At 30.7% G+C, this 22,314-nt stretch overlaps 1 protein-coding gene across 1 annotated transcript; it reads right to left on the reverse strand.

Moving 5' to 3' along the window:
- Positions 1 to 6,543: 6,543 nt before the first annotated feature.
- On the reverse strand, positions 6,544 to 19,580 carry LOC126748903 (uncharacterized). Its single transcript, XM_050458440.1, has 10 exons — positions 19,207 to 19,580; positions 18,769 to 18,941; positions 18,475 to 18,711; positions 18,272 to 18,413; positions 13,340 to 13,607; positions 11,135 to 11,788; positions 10,949 to 11,054; positions 9,680 to 9,849; positions 8,215 to 8,769; positions 6,544 to 7,526 (listed from the first exon to the last, which is right to left on the reverse strand). Exons 1-10 carry the CDS (start codon positions 19,208 to 19,210, stop codon positions 7,358 to 7,360), a joined length of 2,478 nt encoding a protein of 825 aa, XP_050314397.1. The 5' UTR covers positions 19,211 to 19,580; the 3' UTR covers positions 6,544 to 7,357.
- Between the last annotated feature and the right edge of the window lie 2,734 nt (positions 19,581 to 22,314).

Below are 22,314 nucleotides of genomic sequence, written 5' to 3' on the forward strand. Positions count from 1 at the left end.
GACGTACCGGAAACTCTACGAACCCGGCCGAGTGTGCGTAGCCGGCTATGGCATGTATGAAATTTGGCGCCACATATGAACTAATTTGCTTTTTGAAGTGTTATCGTGTTCTATTATCGGAAATTAAAATATTCTGACATATTGCAGTTTATGCTATTCAATACATTTGCATAAATATTTATTTTAAGGTTGATTTTGCAGCATGGGAGAAACACCGGTAATTCAGTGCGGCGCAGTAACTTAGCTGAAAGGATTTTTTTCTAAAAATAATATTTTTTTAAATATAGGTGGGGGCATTACACCCAACAGAAAAAAAATAAGAGATGTTTACTAACTTTTCCTATTTTCCAACGCTATTCGGTGTTTTTTCACTCAATAAAATGATAGTTCAGGGCAGAAACAATTCGAGTTCAACGTCCTCTTGGCGGATACGCCCCTGATCTTAGCCGTAATGTGTCCACCAGAACCTTGCTTTAACCTTCAAATGCCTACATAATTCTTAATCGTTATTTCTATAATAGAGATAGGAAAGAATAGAAATTCTATTACCCACGTTTTGGTGAAAGGATGAACAAAATTTTCAGGAAAATTGATGTCTCTAGTGGGAATATGACAGAAAAATAGGTTATATGTTTGCTATAAAAACGTTGTGCAATATTGCAAAATTTCACTAGCGTTTATTACTAATTGATAGTAATGTTGTTATTGCAATGTTTTTACGAGATTTGATGCAATAATTATACATAGCTGATTAAAAATAGCATTATCAACTAATGTCCCTATTAAATTTTTATAAGTACATGTCATCTTACAAGCACATGGAAATTGAAGTAATCTTTATGGGAACTAAAATCGTTTTCAGCAGTTTCTGATATTTACGTTTTCATTATGAGTTTCCAATTCCATTTGAAAATTGTTTTGACAAATTGAAAGAATATGCAATTATTTTGACCATAATTCTTTAATTACTCTCAGTTTTTCCCAAGAAGAGACACAAATCGATAATATTGCAAATTAAAGTAAATATAGTATAGTCGATTAGGTTTTAAAAAAAAGACTACTTTAATATGTGTCAATAAATGCACAATTATTATATGCACTAGAAAGCTGATCCCTAATTAATGCTTACTCCATACAAAACAATATTTTGACAGGAGTTTCACAGATGTAGCAAATAAAGCCTGTAAAATACATGGTTTTATTAATAGGAATACAAAAGACTAAATTATTGGGTGCCCTTACTATGAGTGCTATAACTATATACCCCAAAAAACACAAGATACCTACATCTATTTTAGGGATCATAAAATTCATAATATATGATTTTACAATCTCTTCCTCCCTATAGATAGCAATTGTTAGAAAAGAAAAGGAAGGTTTTGGTCTGATCTTTATTTTTAAAACTATGAATAGTATTTGTAATGGTCCTGTGTTTTTATCAACTGTACGATATCTGGCTATCGTACAAAAACTTTACGATTTGTTATGTTACATTTCTAATATGGCAAGCAACAACCGACAACTAGGATTGCCTTTACAGATAATTTGTAATTGATATGATACCATACATATGATATATTTTCAGTATAATCTATTCCAAATTCCGATCTATAATAAATCGGTTAGTTTAGGTTTAAACGAGTATGCGAGTATTAGATTTCTTGTTATTCTTAGTCATAGTATTTATGTATGTTGTAACTTTGTTAAGGGTAGGAGTAAATGAATAAATAATCAGTTTGTAAGAAGAAGGAAAGTTCTAAGAATATTTAGAAATAACGTCTAGAGGGTACTAGAAAAATCAGAGGTTCTAGAAATGTATGAAAACGTGCCGAGAAATATCGTATGACTATACCAATAATGTTTCAAAAAATGAAATAAATAAAGTCTGCTTTAAATAATAGTATCCAAATGAAAACACTATATTATATTTGATGGTAATTTAAATTAGTTTTTTTTTGAACTGCTGCTATTTCAGGTTGTACGGTATATATTGTCGAATAGATGTTATATATTATTGGATTTTGGATGGCTCCGTATATAATTGGACAAATAGAAATCATTAAGTCATAGTTTAGTTTCACCTTATTCAATTAATCCATATTACAAAATACAAGTGTAACAAAATATTTAAAACCTGGAAGGAAAACAGCAATTTTTACGACCAGAATTCTATACTTATATATTTAATTCAAATTTCAAGAGCTTGAATAAAACATGTTACGATTGAGATGTTCCATGAATTTTACTGGCAAAAATAAAGAAAAATTAAAGATTTACTTGCAACATGAAACAACCTTGATGATTCTTTAGAATCACAATATTTAATAAAAACGACCGAGACTATATTCAAACCAATGCGATAGTGTACAAGGAAAATACTCGCACTATAAGCACAGATAATATCATTTCTTTTTTTAAACCTACAGAAGCCAGGAGCGAATATTCTTGGAATGAGATTTTTTGTGTTCAGTGACGACGAGGAAAAATATAAATTCCCTCAAGAATTTAATTTTTGTGCAAGATTTTTTTCCCTTGACACTGTTGCTTGCAAATATAAACTATGAACCTGCTCTATGTTAAGATCTGGTGTATATAGAATAAGTTTAAAATAGCGTCCATGCTATCTTTCGGTAAATAAATTCTAAAAAAGTACTTAATCCTATAATCCAGTGATGCCAAAATGACATCGAGTTTTTTAAGTCGTCTGTGTATATTCAAGGCTGGAGTATTGAATATGTTCCTTCATCAAGTTAATTGAAAAACTAGTTAAAAATTGAGCCATATATTTTTTTAGTTCCAACAATATAGTGACTCAATTGCGGGTTGGCTTAAGAATATCCGAACAAAAGATGGCATGTTTAATTTATTTAATGGCTCATATTGCCAGATAAATGGTGCCGGGACTCCAGCAGTTTTTCGTGCCTTGTGAAAAGCATTTGACGGTACCCACCACAAAATTTGCTGCGGAAATTATATCATCTAAATTCTAGAAGGTTGACAGCAGGGGCTGTTTGTGGCATCTGAATGTTCTGGAGGCCATCTTAGTACTTTTCGGTGCCGCGTGTATCTATTTTGGTGCTATTATTTTTTCTCCTATATATAAATGATCTTATATCAATCTTAATGTTTAGGCAAAATTCACTCTGTTTACAGATTAGTCCAGCCGTTATTAGTTATAGTCATTACATAAAGTATTTTAATAAAGTCATTGACAGCTCATATTTAGAGAGCCTATAATGGACGTTTGCAGAAAGCTGTCTACAGGTCACAATGGCTATTTACGAGCTTCGAAAGTCAGTTTATTTTTCATGTCTGTGGGGCTAAACCAAAGGGCTCTCCAAAATGTTTCATAATTCAAAATTCAAAAAGTAGCCTGCTTGATTTTCAAGAATCGTGTTGTAAGTTTATAACTCTAAATCCAAGGTACATTACGCGCTAAATGAATTTTATTTAAGTTTTCCAATTTTCTCGTCCGCATTATCTCTAAAATAAATTTTTTACGAAGTAAATATAGTGTTTAATTATTTGACAAGAAACGACATTTATTTAAGTCCTTAAACATAAATAAGAGACTTCTGAGTAGCAAAACTTATTATTCGCAGGCCAAGCACTATTATGTTAATTGCCAAACTCGGAAGATTCCATTCATTTTTTTTATGGCATGTAGGTTGGTATACTTATAGATGGTTTTATTCAGCACAACAAGATTTTTATTTAGTTTCTCCCTTGAGCTTTGCTTACTGATAGATAATATCAGAAAAACAAAATATTGTTGTATATCTCTAAAAAAAGGGAATGCAATATTTACACACACTTAATCTGTAAACGCCTGAAACTAAGCTACGTAGTCTTATCTTTATGTAGGATCGGAGTCCTGAATAGAAACATATGTGTTCTCCACGACTACATAGAAGGCAGCTAACCTCCAATAGGAATATAAAGCAGTCATACTTTTTATCACTCAACGTATGGAACTGCTGATGAGTCATGACGGCTGTCTTTCTATGGGAATTGTAAATTAAATAATAAAGACCATTTGCAGCGTCAGAACTGTCATGAAACGCAAAATAATTTGAATTTTCAATTACTATATATGAGTAATGTCATAGGACACAATAAAGATAAATATATTGCATTAACGAACTGAGTAGTGTAGGAGACTGACCACGTCAGAGCTTATATATAAAATATTAAGTCGATGTGGGCTTGTAATTTCGTTTACGCCACTTGACATCGCCCGCAGTCGTAGTTAAAGAATTCTTCATGTAAACGCCCCTTAACAATAACAATTCGCGGGACATCCGTCATAAATAAATGCGTGCGCAGAATTTAAATTATGGCGGTAGGCACTTTTTTTTTTACAGATATGGTGTAATAAAAATGTGCGAAAATAAAAAATTGGAACAAATATTAATTATTATAAAATAATAATGCTTAGAATTATCAAATTTCAGGAACTAAATAACAGAGAAGCTCTATAATAAAGTTCATATAATGGCTCATTAGGTATATATAATATTATAATAGATAAAAAATAAACATATTCTGCATCTATAGCGTAATCTCTAAATTGAAATATTTATATTCATATACTGGCTCCTACACAAAATACACACATGCAACTTAAAATAATAGAGAACGTTAATGCTTTACTGATTCTTCAATTCGTTAGTAGGAGAGACGTTATCGTTCTCTTTTTAATTTCTGACATAGAGTTGCCAGTTAACACATTGATTTTCGCATCAAAGATTTGTGGTTGGCCAGGTCGGTATACCCTCAAATATGTATTTTGATATGAAGTCTCAATTTATTTACTTAATCTGGGATAATTTCATGTCATAACTATTATTTGTCCACGCGTAATCTAGTTTTTAGTTAGGTAAAATTACTTTCGTTTATAGAATAGTATGAGTAAATGTCACATAAAATGAATCTGTAATAAACTCTATGGTTTATATTTAAAAGTAATTATAACTGACAAATATGAATCGGTAATATAAAATTAGTCAATATATTGGTAGATTTATTTCAGAACAATATTCAAAATGATGCCGATCAAAAGAAATCATTGTAATTATCCACACATTGCTGAAATAAAATTGCTGTGTAAACTAAAAAAATCTACTTACGGAAAATGAAAACAACAAAGTAACTAAAAAATTTTATTTAAAGGTACAGTACAAAAATGTTTAAACTACATTAATCTTACTTTCCTTTGGCTCAGTCCAATAAGAAATATTGCTAATAATCACAACCTCTCAGCATCTTTACTACATTAAGGCACTAAGTGCATCACTTTTCGAAAAAAAAGAATCTTGCTTTAAGGGAATGTCCAAAAGAAAATTTAGATTTTAAAGTAATTAAGGTTAAGGATTCTAAAACAATAATGTTAATGTAAAACCAGCAGCCGTTCACGTTTCGGCTATGAACTAGTAAAAATTAACTTAGTTATTTTAGACCCCCAACCTTAGATATAACAATAAATACAAATTAGATTCATTTGATCAATTGCATTATTGTTACAACGTTGAGATCAACAAAATAGCAGTACATAGTGTACTAATATAAATAACATAAATAACAAAAATGCTAACATAAGCTGTTCCCTCCTCGACAAACTTACACTTACATAGAAACCGACATTTTTAGTTAATATGGAACTGAATTCTGTTTGGCTATTAAGAAATACAAACAGTGTTTAAAATAAATCGGGCTATAATGTTAACTTTTTTTAATTGATTGGATCTTTGATAAATATTGGTTTGCTGTTGTCATAATTTCTATTTCAATAAAATCGATACATATTTTTTTTTCTGAACAAGGTCAATAATATATTCAACATTATAATATATTATTGCTGCTTAATTATAAATTTGCATTTAAAGATAAGAAATCCAAACAATCAATGTCAAAATGATCCTATACTACAGCTTATGATTTGCAACGAACGAAAAACAAAATTTAGAAATAGATAAAATATAAAGGGAACGGGCTTACATTTCACGATCTTAATTTAAAATAACGACTTTATTATTCTTACCTTCAATCCACTAGTTAAAAATGTTTAACGTTGAATACAAATTTTGAATAACTGAAATTAGACTCGTCCCCTTTTCAAAAAAAAAGCAAAAATTCTAACGTCATTTAATGATAAATATAAAAATACATTTTGGTGAAATACCTATTTACATTTTACTACAAGTCATGTCAAAAATAATATTATATACACACATGCTTTTGATTTATATGCATATCGATTTAAGGATCAGTAATTAAAATTACTGGGGTTAAGAGTATTTTAAGTTCGACATAGACATTTTAAATCATTTTGATGTACTAATAACTATTGAGCATACAATAAAATTTCAAAAATATTAAAAATGACAGCAACCCTATGGTTCGTCCATATTAAGTTCTTTTTTCAATGTATTCAAAATAAGTAAAAATACATAAATATTATCTTAAAATATCGCTCGAAAAAATGTGTGAAAGGTTTAATCTTATTCTGTTATTTTAAGCAAAAATATTAAGATAAAGGCTCATATTTAAAATATCCAACGAAACAAATGTACTCAAATGGTGAAATACTGCATATAACTGAGCACTAACATTTTAAATTATTATTAACAGTTTCAATAATATTAAACAAACGTTTTGTTCAAAATTATCTGTGATAATTTCACAATTTGTAAAACCAACATGACTATTTAGACAAGGTATAAGCCCACTAGAAGTTTTAAATAACAAAACATATAATATAACAATCTTAAAGGCCACATATTTGTTTCATATTTTATGATTTCTTTAATCAAAAATAGTATCAACAGAAATATCGATAAGGTATAAATAACAGTCTTTAAATTTAAAACAGCCGTTTTCCAAAAAAAGTAACCTAACAAATAACTTACTACATAGCTGTTTATGTTTCGATACCACTGCCACTTTTTTCATGATCAATATTGTCATAAATCAGCAATTAAAAACTTCTGTGACAAAGGAATTGAAAGAGTAAGTGGAAAACAAGGACTATAATATGTACACATTTGTTAAACTCTAATAACTAAACCACCGCATTAAAATGAGAACAATAAAAAATTAGAACATATAAAAGATTCAAACAAGAAGCTACAATCTTGTTTTTAAATATGAAATTTACAAAGTCAGTTATTTTCCAATGAATTCTAATCATTTTACACTATTTTACTGTTCATGATATTTGCAGTATAATATTATCCTTGTTTTGCGCTTCTCCTTTGTGATCCTTACCTCTAATGCGTATACAGAACGCTCTATAATTTGAATAAAAACAATCTTTCTGATATTGCTAATTTGGTCGATTAGCTTGGTGTAAAACTTCCTATACTAAAGTAGCATTGGAACTTGATCGGTTACCCGATTGGCTAGGACGATTGTTATTTTCTTGATGCTGTAACCAGTTGTTTATGTCTCCGGGGTACCTCTGAGAAACAGTTGGTACTTCGGCGTATCTCTGGTCCTCACTTGAGTTTAAGCTACTGCTCATCCTCCTAAATAATTTCAAGAATTCTTAAAAGACTTGACATGGATGGAATAAATAATAAAGATTTGAATTACACATTTTAAGATAATACATAAAATACAGTTAAATTTAAATAAACTCATTTAAAATTCAAATTTAGGTATATGTTTAAGAAGGTCAATTTAAATCTGCTGAATTCTAATAGGTAGTAGCAGTAACTTTTTTCTATTAGTCCAACAAAAGTTAGGCTTTTATTATTATAATTTTGTATTAATTTTTTCAATAAAATGTCCTGTGTATATATTTAAATACTTAAAACCTTTAAACAAATTTTAAAAAATATTATAGTAATAAAATATTTAAAAGAAATGGTTTGTATGTACAATGGTATTGTATTTTTAATTGAGTTCTTTTTAAATGAGTACAACTTTCATTTCAACTGTTCGAAAAGATTGGAAGAATAATATAATCAAGTTAAGAAAAGATAGTTGAATAATATATCATAAATAATGTGCATATTAGAACCTTGACAAATTGTACTAGTATTTTCTTTAAAATTTCATATTTTAAGCAACAGGTAAATAAAATTTGGTAAAGCAGTTTTCACAAGCATTTAAATTATTAAAAGGACTGTGTTGATACTTCGAACCGTTATTTGTCATAACTTTTTTTTTCCAAAATTTAAAGCAAAAAAATTTACACAAAAGGGATCTTACCTGTGAGAATCGAGTGTGATATTGTCATTGGGTGAATCAGGCACTCCATTCTGTGAAGTTTCCCAACTTTGCCAATTACCAGTCAAGTTCCTACTACAAGCAGCTCCTCTGGGTGACAGGCTTAAATTGCTGGACCTTTCAGTAGCCTCCTTTTGGGGACTTTTCTTGAATTTCGTTGAGTACTTGTAAAAATCGCTCATTTCAAAAGGCTTTGTTTCTTCGTGATATGGCTTTATGATGCCTTGTTGTACCATCATACAGTTTTTAGGAATATTATTGTTTAACATCTCTATGTTTAATTGTTCCGATACTCTCGGGCTCGGATTGGATTCGGCTGGAATTTCTAAAAGTGGCTTCGGAGATACAGGACTGTGTCTATACCCATAGTTATTTACTTGAAACTTCTCATTAGAACAAGGAGAATCGGCGGAATGTTCCGGAGATGTCCTCATAGCTGTAAAGGCTTGGTCTGGCAGAAAAGTAGGGGGAACGGTGGATTGAGATCGGCTTAAGGGTTGACATTCGTTTAGAGGGCCGTCCAAAGAGGTTTCCACCCTATATGATAAATGAGTTTCAAAACACAAATACATTTTTAGAAATTAAGATTAAAGCGAAAAGCAGTAAGCAAATCGAACAAAAATAGGCAAATGAGCATTTTTAAAATGTGTGGGTAGTAAAGCATACATACTCTTTCATTGCGACATGCAAATTCCTCTAATGCGGCAAAATCCAAATCTATAATTCAGTTAATTATAAATGCAGATATGTTTATATGCATAACCAGACTCGAAAAACTAAACGATCAAGGGGCAGTCACTTAAAAAAAATTGTATATTGTATAAAATTGTATTTTGCAACGTCCATACCATATTTTTCGAACTAGGCAAGGTGCATGCTATATTATGACCTAATTTGAAAAATCTATATGATCCAACTGAGCTCTCTGTTTTAACTCATGTGTCAGAAATATAGTAAATTTACAGGAAGCCTAAGATTGGTCGTCAAGTTGATGTGACTTTGCAGAACATTTTTACATGTTATTTATATTTTCAAGAAACCAGCTTTTATTTCATCTAAGTTACAACATTGCAACTGATATAAAATTAAGGGTCAGAATCCAGAAACTTATTTATTTCTTTTTTTTTTTAATTGGCAATGTGGCAGCGAACAATAAACACATGAAATGGTATTTGCACATGATTATGAAATAATATAAGACCATGATGATCTAAGTATAAAATAGTAGTCATTTATGTGTGACATACCAAGTTACCAACCAATTATAATGTAATTAAAGGGACACTTTTAGTAGTAATACCTTCAATAATGCTAAAAAATTATATTTCTTGCAGCCTAAATTAGAAACATAATTATGCATAAAAACCAAACACATTAAAACATAATTATAGCATTTGCATTTTATAATCCTGTCACAGAAAGCTAAGATAAAACATTGAAGTCTTACCAATCTTTTTCTTTCCTTTTTAAAATTGGCCTTGGTCTTCTTTCTCCATCGCATGAAGACACAGTATCATCGCTTGGGTGATAAATATTCTCTGTATTTAGCCCAACACTGCCTAGAGATTGGGTCCTAACCAATGCTCTACCATCGATATGCCTCTTAAGAGGATGCAACTAAGTAGATAAAGAAATAAAAATATAATTTAATATATATATTACGGACAATGATGATAATCCGTTCATTAACGATATCGACCGGTTATTATCGTATATGTCCGACTGCATGGGATACTAACGATAATGGCCGGGCAATAACGTAAGCATCCAAGTAACATGGGCAATATTGATAAACAGTGAATGAAATTATATTTTTTCGTATTTGTCCGAGCATTATTGTTAACGCCTACGGAAGAGCGGGCCCGCGTGATTTTAGAGTAGTAATAGTTAGCTCTTTTGAAAATGCTTTTATATGTCTTATAAACTTTGTAAGTAATAGAGTATGTACACTTTCTTGTGAGAACACTGAAATAATAAAACAAATCATTTAAGGTACAAACAGTGGGATCCTCAAGAACAAATTTACAAGATCTGAATTAAATCGATGTTTAGAGAAGTTTATATTATAAGAAAATCTTTGTGAGACTGTAAAAGAAAAAGAAATATCCCTTAGACAAGCTGCATCAGAAAACTGTATATTTGGAGGACAGGGATATAAGGGGTGCCATTGTAAGGGCTGGTGCAAAAACAATAATTACAACATAATATTTAACATAATAATTATAATAATAACAATAATTGTGCTTGTCGCTCTAATAAAAAGATATGCAATTCTAAGTGCCATGGATCATTACCACGTACCAATAAAAGTGACTAATAAAGTCCTCTTCCAATATTTTGTTACACTCTTTGTATTAACCATATTTTATTTAAAATTTTTAAATTTCTATCCATTATAAATAGATATTTAACCAGCTTTAATCGTTAATGTTAATATTGCCCCTCTATTCTTGGTCGTTAACGACGTTGGCCGGACAAAAACGAAAAAATGATAAATTAAATATATATGCTTTCAACATTGTCCGAGATCGTTGGACATTTTCGATATTTTCCCGTTAATAACGATATTGCCCAACTAATATATAGCTATTAACGATTATCTCCGCTAAATATTGTTAACGTCAAATTTACCATAACATATATACGCCCAAACTTAACATATACATGAATTTTAATACTGACTACCTTATAAAATAAAATGTTACATAGAACTTACTACCGGCTTGCGGAATCCATTTTCCTCATCAGGACGAGCTTGATTTGTTATTTCGTCAAAAACCTCTTTTTTGGTAATCGCACGCCTTCTGTCTAAGCTGCCAAATCTGAAAGAAATACATATATATAGTATTACTTGTAAATAAAAACAACATCATTAACATTAATAATATGTTTTGTTAAATACCTTTTGTCACATTGGCTAGTCCACAAAGTGCCAGCAATAGAGGATGCCTCTAACCTTCCATGAATATCCGACATTCCATTATTCTCGTACTGTTGATGAGGCTGAATAGTAACGAGGTTCGAATGTCTGTCGAAAGTATTAGTATTTCTTGGCGTACCAAAAGTGGGCTCCGTCTGGTTGTGTGGGTTAATTCTATTATTTCTATAATCAGTAATACCTTCATCCACTTGATAATGAGGGTAATGTAAACCTGGCCCTTGCATGTTTTCAGGGTGTGGATATAAATGTACCAATTTGCCAGGATCAATAGCACCTGATGGTAAAACCCTAGAGTGTCTTGGAGTAGTATTTAACGACAGATTACACGTTTGAGCTAGAGGACTATGTTGAGAGCCAGAGCTCTGTCTGGACGTCAATCCTGAGATAGAAGCAGTGGGAGAATAATCGTCAGGATTAGCACTCAATCTATAATCTTGAGATTGATTTGGTTCATTGTAGTATGGGGAATATTGATTTCTTGCCAATATAGGATGGCCAAGGACAGGCATATGTCTGTTGGTAGGTTGAGTATAATATTGTTCAGTGTAACCTGGAGACACAGAGTGGGGAAGCTGAAGACTGCCGCGATAAACATTTTCTGGCATATTATCATGCCTAGAAAGAAAACATATTTTAAATAACACAATACGATTTTTAAGAATCATATTTAGAGTAATAAGTTAAAAAAACATTTTCAATACAAACTCTTATATTCTTTAAAAGTTATGTGCATATAAATTTTTATAAATGTATTTACATAAAATCTATATATAATTTATTTATACAAAACCTATACGTTAAAGGTTCATTGAATTAATGCCATAAATATTTTAAGCTCCATTCAAATTATTTTCTGTAGTCTACTTTATAATAATTATAACTAAAAGCATTGTATTTGAAATTTTTGGGAACAGTGATAGAAATTATAATTTGGTTGACTAACAGCCAGCTACAATTGGACATAGTTATGCATAACGCGACCAAGCGCCAAATTCTTTTTTTTTTGTATTATTGTGTCATCTGACGGCCAAATACCATATTTATCTACGAAAAAAATCTCGAGCGTTAGAAATCTATAGTTAAGGATATATTTTAAATTAAACTAAGCGCCAAACGGTTTATAACACTAGTTGCATTTTGCATAAAACGACTAAATTCCACGAAATAGGTCAATTAAACGCCATGATACTGGGCGCTTGGCTTAGTAATGCAAATAGCAGTTAAGTTCGGTCACGTGATCTGGCACCGAAAAATAGGTAATATATCACGTGATATTTGTCAAATTTTGATCATTTTTCTCGCAAATGCATTTACGGAACTTAGCTAGGAAATATCAACAGACGTTTCTTGAGTGATTTAATTTAAATTTTCAAAAAATCCTGACTGCTTTTTTACTAAATCGCGCATATGAAATAAATTTAGAGATAAGTAGATACCAAACTATCTAGTGCTACTATGAAATGGGGCAGTAATAGAACTTTTTAGATAATCGTTAGTTGTTACAAAGATATTCTAGTTTTATTTGAAGTTTTTCAAGGTATGCTATAGCTATGCACTTGTAATTTGCTTAGCTTATTATGTTAGTAAATAAAGTGGTTTAGTTTTACTGTACTTTTGTTGTTTCATTTACTTTAAAATAAAAAGTGCTTTTACAGGATTTTCTAAAAGATCTGTAAGGGTTTTAAATAGTCACTTTTCATTTTAAGTCGGTGTTTCTAACAAAATTTTCAGCTGTTCATAAACTACCTTAATGAAAAATATGGCTGTCAGTCGAAATATATAGTCTAAAAAGAAAATACATGGCATTGCATAAACGCGCTATGCGACAAGTTTGGCGTGTGGTTCAATTTTGTAAAATAAAAAACCTAATAATAAGTAAAAAAGCATAACCAGACTAGGTGACATTTTTTATCATAACTTCTAAAATTTATTATTTTTTGCTAAAAGCTTACATAGCATAATTTGAAATAGTGTCTTGGATATAGCTTGCAAAAATTAGATCTGTATTAGATTTTATCGATTTTTAAGGGCATTCGAAACTTAATTGTGTTTTCCCACAATTGTTATTCTGGTGCTTGGTCGCGTTATGCATAACTACGTCCAATTTATGTTGCTATTTTATATTATGCACAATTACAAAGCCTGCATCTTACAAAGTAATATTACCTTCCAAAATAAGTCATCAAATCAGTATTATTAAGCTGATATATTGAGTTTCCTGAGTTAACAAATTCAGGTCTGGGGAATAATGAATTAGGAATATGATTTTCTCGGGATCTATGGAACATATGTGTATTGTTTTGATATCTGGCCTCTGGATAAGTTTCGGCAGGACTAAGCCTGGTTAGATGTGGCTGCCTCATTTGCTGAAAGTGTTGATCCATGGGTGATTGGGTTTGACACTGTTCAGATTCATCCACACTTACTGCATCATCTAAAAATGTAGCACTTCTTGAAGAATAAAAATAAATGATAATGGCATTTATTAACTATAGAAATCTTTCATTTATAAAGTTACAACAATATTATGTTTTATAGTAGAAACATTTAATACTATTAAATTATTATTAGATAAAGTTTGGTTGTATAACTACACTACTTTGACAAAACTTTGAGATTCATGTCAGAATTAAACTTTTAGCAGAGTATTTTAAATTAAAAAACTCTATTAATCTGTAACTACTAAACATACTTAAAAATTTGCATACGCATTTTTCAATGCTGCCCTAATTGAAAACTAACACACAAATCGATATCATTTCATTTACAATATTATCATGTTATTTATAACTCCTCACATAGCCTAAGACATCTATGAACTAGGACTAGTTTTAAAATTATTCCTAGTTCAACTTATGAAGTCAATATATTCATTAGTCAACCAGTATGCAAGTCTATAAATTATGAATTTTTTAGAGAGTGTTTGAAAGAAATGACAAAATAAGAAAATTAAGGTTTCAAAGTTTAAAATAGATTGTGGAACAATTACAATAAATTTTTTTTATTAAGCCCCAATGAAGTAGTCCTGAGGGTAACCACCCTACAGAGAAAAAAACAATTTTAATACGAGCAAAATAAGATAGAAGAAATATTATTAAATAAGTTGGTTATTTTTTCCCAAAAATGATGTTTCAATCACACTTAATAAGTATTAAGTATAAATATATATGTCTATTATGTATATATAGTGTCCCGAAAAATGTGGGAAATCTCTCGGATTCAGGTAGAAAATAAAAAAATAATATAGATGGGCCTTTCTATGGGCCTTCCCTACGAAGATACGGCTCCTTAAAGACGCCGCTGGAAACCGTTTTTCCTTGAATAACTTTTAAAGTACTTGGGATAATTTAATAAAAATTTTAAGTTATCAACACTACTAACCTCTTAAAACACATTTACCTTGTTTATTTTACCAGGGGCGGACTAGGTTGTACATTATAATGCTTCTATTTTTAACACCCTGTATGATAAACTAAATAATAAATATGGCTAGCTTGAACCTTAAACTAAAGAAAAGACACTCTTGTGCATTATTGATAAAATTAAGCGTTTTGGAGAATAAAAATTAAGGAGTCACCGTTTTATTTTAATTAAAAAGAACCATGATATGTTCTTTTCTTCAGCGATGCGACATGTATTCAAACAACAGAGAAGTTCCATAAGTTGATTAATCTGAAAAAGTAGATGTTTTAAAAAATGCAGTGTGGTTCTTAGAAAGGCATCTTAACAAAATTGTTTAAAAAAATGTAAACCTATCATATAGAAGAAATATTAATAGATAAGATGAGTATTTTTTTCTTCCAAGAATGATGTTTCAACGGCACTTGATTACTGCGCTACTCTATTGTACCTATATTGTGTTTCATCCTTATATATTTAAAATGTAACCAGTATATCGAGTATAAATATATTATGAGTGTTATGTATAAATATGTTGGTATAATAAATTATGCAATAAATCGTGTAAATGAATTGGGGGATTATAGTTTAAGTATAGCACTTAGCAATAGAAATCTAGTTATTAGTTTTTACAAACAAGTGTTGGTGAAAATCCTTGTAATATTCTCTAGTCTGATGTTCGGTTTGATATTTACTTTCTTTTTTAGATTCAAATGCATAAACTGAATTGTTTATTGTCATTCACAAATTTTGTAATAACAGCAAAAAATTAAATGGCATTTGCTGGTTACTTTAAAGCCCTATAACATAAATAGTACTAAGGACTGTTTTTCCTGACTATCTGAAATACTTAGGGGAATTGTGGATGTTCTGAAAAAACATTGGAATCAAATGCTAGGTGTAGTAAGGTTCCAGTTATTTTCCTATCATTTGGAATTTGGCATAAGCTTCTGTTTTCATAAAATCTGAATTATTATCACATCCCAATTAATAATGTCATTTTATTTCTCGAGATATTAATATTATTTAATGGAATGCCATCAAATCAGGGAAATTTAGATTGTGAGGTACCTCAGGGTTCAGATCTGAAACCTATTTTGTTTCTATTTCACATTAATAATATAGTAAGACTCAATATATTTGGGCAGTTTACCTTGTTTGCTGATGATGCAACAGTTTTATGCAGTAAGGTAGATAAAAAAAATTGTGGAAAGATTAATCATGATTTATGTGCAGTTAAAAGATGGTGTGACTCGAATAAACTATGTCTTACTATTTTAAAAACAAACATTAACATTTAAATGTATCTTAGTGCCGTTTTATGTTATCCCATTTACGTTATGGTATATGTTTTTGGGGCTCTTGCGCTAAACAGCAAATGCATACAGTATTTATCAGCCATTATAGTACAGCACTTTTTATTGCAAACAAAATTCTAACACTGCCATCTTTATTTATACTGAAGACTGTGTTCTTAATTTATAAGAAGTATAAGAATACTCTGACTCAAAATGCATCTACATATACCACCACACAAACCTAGCTATTATTATCCGTTTCCAGAACTTCCCAGGTACTTGACTCTTTGTTTTACAATGGGTAAAAACAAAAAAGTAGAATCGGAAAGATATATGAGGAAAAGAAATTTAAGTCAACAGGTTACTTGTTGCGAGAGCCTATTATGACGTTCAGGAATATTTAAATGATCAATTTTAATACTATTACCCTTGAAATATATGTATATGTTCTGTTCAAGTTTTTACTGTTTTGAAATGGGTATGTAATGTTTTAGTTTAAGTATTTTGTTGTTGATGTATGACAGCCAGTATTTACACAGGCCAAAAAATATATAAAAAAACATACATTTAAAAAAACTGGTGTGGCACTGATTTAGAGACAATACAAAATTCTTCATGTACATATATACAATAATTAAGCACTAAAACATTACTAACACAGGTTTATTAGGATAGGACAGCTTTAGTTTGACCCTTTTAATTTGTACATATTTTTTTTCAGGTTTGTTTAAAACAATTTTGTTAGACACAATAAAGTATTTTCTGATTTGATATAAAATATTTTAAGTTTATAATTATTATGTTTTGTCCACAAGATGTAATTAAAATCTTTTGATAATAAAGCTGACTTTGCATTAAGTCAGCTTTTAAAGTTTTGGGTTTGTAATTAGAAACTAGTTAGTTTCTTAAAGATTTGCCAAGGCTTACAGGCTTGAGACATGTAATATAGGGAAGGGGGAGAGTTGATTACCAGCTTTATATTCAACATATGCCATGTTTAACCATTTGTAGAACTTAAGTGGTTCCCCAGTGGATTGCTCATGCTTTAATCGATCTTTGAGATTGGGATTAGTATATAGGTTTTCACTCTTTTATTTAAATCTTGCTTATTGGAAATTTCACCCTAAGGCAGAAAAATTTAATAAACAGTTTTAGGTTAAAGATATCAGGTGATCACAACAGAGTTTATATTTTCCATCTACTACAATCAATCTCTTGCCTTTCTGTCTGCAACTTTAATTTCACCTAAACTTCCAATCATATATGGTGTTACCACATAGGATTAAAGGCACTAAATATCTTGTACCCACTATGTATTTAAATTATCCTCAGAGAAAGAAGATGTGTGTAATATTCTTAATTTGAACTCTCATATAACAGCCAAACTAAGTTGTAGTCTCAGTAAATAAATTACAAATAAAAGTCATAGCTTAAAATTAGAAATGAGAGATAATTATTTTTAATTTAGTAAAGTTCAGCTTCAGATGTTAGCTAGTCTATCAATTGTAATTATTTGTTTATTTCTGGAGATAGTGTCACTTACACATTTCTACTATTTATGGTAAATATCTAGTTTAGCAACTTAAAACCTGGGTAATTTTACCAGAAACAATATTACAATTATTGAAGAAGCAAACTTTCAGGTCAACATTTTTTCCAAAAAAAAAACATAGAAATATATTTTGACATTTAATCTCACTGGAAATTATGAGAATGGGCTTAAACTGTCCATAATTTTAACCAACCCAACCCATCCCAATTGAACCATTGAGCATTGGGAAATTAATTTTTGAGAATTTATATTACTGTAAAAAATGTATGACATTATAGGAACCTTTTTTCAAATCTTAGTGTCGAAATGTGATCCTATTTTCCCATAATATTAAGTGGTTTTTAGAACCATAAGTTTTTAAGTTGGATTGGTTTGGATTCAAAGTACCATTAAAGTATATAAAGGTCAAAATTAATTTCTTTGTTTTGAAAAAAAAATTCACTTAAAAATTTCCCAATTTAACCATAGGAATATTATTTCTGACAAAATTATAAACATAAATCAACGTAACATCCTGTTTCTCTTAAATTTTTTTTTGTTTTTGTATTTACTGTAAATAGTTTAAATACACTTAATCATGCAATTTTTATAATCATTGTTACCTCATTATTTTAATATGTGTGTTATGTAAATGTCAGATATGACTTAGTTGCTACATTTTACTTTAGTGTTTTGTTGTTTTTTTTTCCTATTAACTTAGTATACTTTATATTACTTAATATTTAGGTTGGTATCTGTAAGTAGCTTTTGGCTGTTGATACTGTGATTAAATAAATAAATAAATAAAAAACAAAAAATATCAATTAATCCAAACATGTGTGATTAAATTAAAAACTTTTTTTCACATACCATGAGGTTCAGGAACTCTTGATTTCTTCTTTTGTTTCACTTCTAATGCTGCCTTTTCCTTTAGTTGTATTAATTGCTCTTCAAGCTGTCTTACTTGTTCCTTATACTTAATATATTCTTTGGCATGCTGCCTTTTGACAGTCTGAAAATGAACATCACAACTTTTTTTTCCCAAAAAATTACAATAACACCAAAATTCTTACCTTACTGATATTTCCCTCCATTGATAATCCTAAAGCTGCATTCATCAAGTTAATATGTACCTGAATCCTTAACTCTAAATCAGCTATTAATTGTTCCCTACTAGATTCTTTAATACTCAGATTCAACAACTTTTCATTTAGTTGATAGGCAGTTCCTACTTTCCTTCTTATTGTTGGAGGTATTTCACCAATCTCTACAGGCATTTCTTGTGGCATTACCCCAGTTAATTCTGCTTCCTAAATTAACCGAAAACAGATTAACACATTTTTTCTATCACTTTTTTACACAAATACCTGAATACATAATTTTTTCAGTTCTAGATGATATTTTGCCAACATAGCTTCAATATCCCTTTTACGTTCTTCCAGCATTGCCCTTCTAGCAGCATTGCTTGTACTAGGAGCCACCATTTTTTCACTAGTTATGTCACTACCAGACGTTTGAGGAGTTACTGTGCCACCATCCTCTAAAATTACAGTAAGATAAGAATACTTTAGTGTACATTTAAACCTGCTGAACAAATAACAGCATGAAAAGAAAGAATATAACCAGAGTAAAACAAATTGAAACTCCTCTGCTTGACTTGACTAAGCTTTAGTAAATACTAAACAGATACTATTTCACTTCATATATAGAAGATAATATATTTTATTTGAAAAATCCAAAATAATTATCAGAATTTGTAATCTTGTTATCAAGAAGGTGTAGTTAATAAGCTATGACTTTCTTACCCATGTTTTTAAAAACTTATCTCATATTATCCATTTTAAAATAATGGAATGTCATAAACAAATGACTAAACAGACGATAGTAACGATTATTATATTACATTAAAATTTATTAAATGAAAGTTGTGAAGATAAGGATGTTAATTGGCATGTTTAGGATCATTTCATGAATGAAGTCCCACAAAAACAGTTTACTAATTGGCCTAATTCGGAAATCCTTCCATAGGATTACTTGATTCACTTTTCAGTTAGACTAATTCAATCCTAAGGGCAAAACACCTTAAATCTAGGGAAAAACATTTTTTATTTACACTAAACCCAATGTTTTTAGTTTATCTTTTGAACTCTGATGAACCACCATTTTAGACTTTGACACATTGACATTTTTCAGAGTATTGACATATCGCAAAATTGACAGGTCGACACCATACAACGATATAGAGAGGTTCTGTGAAGTTCAATATCGACCAGATGCTAATGGTTTTTTTAGCAGAGTTCATAAGGCCGGTCGCACACTGCACTCGGTTTTGTGCGAGTACGTACACGCACGAACGATCTCCGAAGACAATCCAAAATTGTTGGAATTTTTTGTGCCTTTATAAAAATTATTATATAAAATCTGTTTACATGGATATAGAAAAACTTGGCTCACAAGTTAATTTTGTGCAATCAGAAAGACTTAAGTTATCACTTTCGAGATATCCAGCGGATGGCATGGCTAGAAATATTCATAGAAATGGAATTATCTGCTAAGTTAAATTATTGGTATTGTACTATTCTCTATTGTGTATATTCTATATTCTATTCTTTCCTGCAGTCATGAATTTGCTTTTAATTTTTTTTTCCATTTGCATTTTTTTCTAGGCAAATCATAAATACCTTCCCTATCAATTATAATTTTATGAAGTAAGCATACACATTTCACTATGGCATTAGCATGATTGGGATTTACTTCAATTTCTTTTAATAATAATCTCAACAACTCAACAACTTGCCCTGCATTTGTTAAGCATTTGTATAGACATATTTAGTCTTCTTCCGGTTCCACATTTCTTTAGAGATAGAGACGCATAAGATAAGTCTTTAACATGTATGCTTCATCACCAACTAAGAAGTAAGGTAAAGCTATGCCGGGTAATACTTTTTCCTGGCATACGTTGAGAGCACCATTTTCCAAGTGCCTTGAGAAATTTGAATAGAATATCCACCATCACTCTATTTTCCATAGGTTTCCATGTCTATAATTCTATTACTTCTATAGTAATAGAATTTTGTAAAGTAATTTGCATTAAAACAGGTTGCATTTAAATTGAAAACAAATATTTTTATAATTTCGGAAAGTAAGAGTTTGCTGGCGCGTTTATACTTATATGTTTATCGTGAATACTCCCAGAACAATTAGGAAACCTCCATTTTGTTCAAAAATCTTTGTTTTGGACGATGAACCTGTCGCTAGCTATCTGTAATAAAAAACAATTTTTCAATAGATAGGTTAAGAAAGAAATGGCCAGGTCTACGCCATACTTTAGGAGCATATACGTACTTATACTTTACTAAGGAGCTCAAAAAAGTCAACAATAATAAGCCAAGCTAAGCAAGTATTTCCGAACCTGACACCAAATGGCCATATTTTCAGCCATAAATCGTTCTATGGATTTCTGATAGGTAAAGATCTTTTGATTTGCATTATTGGAGCTTTATCAACCTTCATTAATTATCGTAGTCAAACTGTAAAAGATATAGTAAATATATATGCAGAGGCCGTGCATCCCACTTATATCAAACTCAATCGTTAAGTAGCATGTCTCACGACGAAATTTCCATGTCAAATCATTGCTGGATAACTTTCATCTAAAACTGTAATATCATAACATTGTGTAATAACATGTAATAACATTGCTGCTTAGTGTTTTCGGCCGTAAGCCATCATCAAGGATTAGGACCCATCCGCAGGGAAAGTTGCTATCAGCTCTACAATGGAACATGGTTGTGAACAATCTTATCATCTGCCTAAATAATGACCACCACTACACAACAGGTTTCGCGGATGACTTAGTCAGTCACTTAGTGACTTAAGCACGGGTAAATTTGGAAAATCCCTTTGCGAACGAATGCAGACGGCTCTTTAAATCAGAGAAGTGGTGTGCAAAATATTCCCTATCCGTTAACCCTAACAAGACTGAGATAGTGCTATTCCAAACCACCTTGCTTTTTCATATTCCTCTTGCTAAGCAAAAAGAGGAAAATAACATCTAATAACAAACTCGCTTCGTATACTGTAGGCTCGAGTTGACCTTGCCTCGCCAACCAAACAAACAAAAGTTTCAACAAACCTTACACAATCAACATAAAAGGCATTGGTACCAATCGGATGGCGGCTATTATTAATATCTATTCGGAGGTTTCCAAAACTAAAACAGGTTTAGGTTGCAGTGGATACTCCAAAGACTTCCAATTAAACACAATGCTACATTAGGCACAATGCCAAGCGTCTTTCAAACCGGAATATACACCATAACCCTGTCGGCAGAGCAAACGTAGTAGGTAATATACCTGTTTGTGTCAACAATGCTGCATTGCCTCATTCATTAATATCTTGCAACGACATCTTTATACAAGATTAGTTAAGAAATAGTAGCACCGGTTATGTTAATCCTAAAAATACTCCAAGCATAGCACTTAATCGAAGTAAAAGTTCGGTAATGGTTTGAGCCATACAAAACCGGAACACTACCTAAAGAGCCGGAAAATTGCCCCAAAGGTGCAGAAGCCAGAATACATCAAGTCAAGTCATGTTTTTCGCTTCCTATATCGACTAAAGAAAGGCCTTTGATGCGGTGTCACTTCAACGGCTTATTTTTGTACTTACTTGCCTAGTATAAATAATATATATCCGCAACATTTCTTTTGTAGAATCGACAGTGGCAGCTTATCGGACATTGAATAACCTTTAGTTCCCCACTAGTAGTAGAATTCAAACAAGCGGTATCCCAATGCAAAGGGTTATATTTTGGAGGATTCCCTAAGCCTATTATGATTTTGCTTCACCATGAATCAACGATATATACGGAATAAATTAATAAAAAAGTTCGCCTAAAGAACGAGATGCCT

Source organism: Anthonomus grandis, chromosome 22, assembly GCF_022605725.1.
Source record: "Anthonomus grandis grandis chromosome 22, icAntGran1.3, whole genome shotgun sequence".
In the NCBI taxonomy this organism is placed as follows: domain Eukaryota; kingdom Metazoa; phylum Arthropoda; class Insecta; order Coleoptera; family Curculionidae; genus Anthonomus; species Anthonomus grandis.

What these genes read in the sequence shown, in the direction of transcription:
- LOC126748903 (XM_050458440.1), bottom strand. An exon ending in TTGATGACTTATTTTGGAAG is followed by an intron (nt 11,789 to 13,339) that starts GTAATATTACTT and finishes TTTTCTTTCTAG; the next exon opens with GCATGATAATATGCCAGAAA. An exon ending in ATGGATTCCGCAAGCCGGTA is followed by an intron (nt 9,850 to 10,948) that starts GTAAGTTCTATG and finishes TTATCTACTTAG; the next exon opens with TTGCATCCTCTTAAGAGGCA.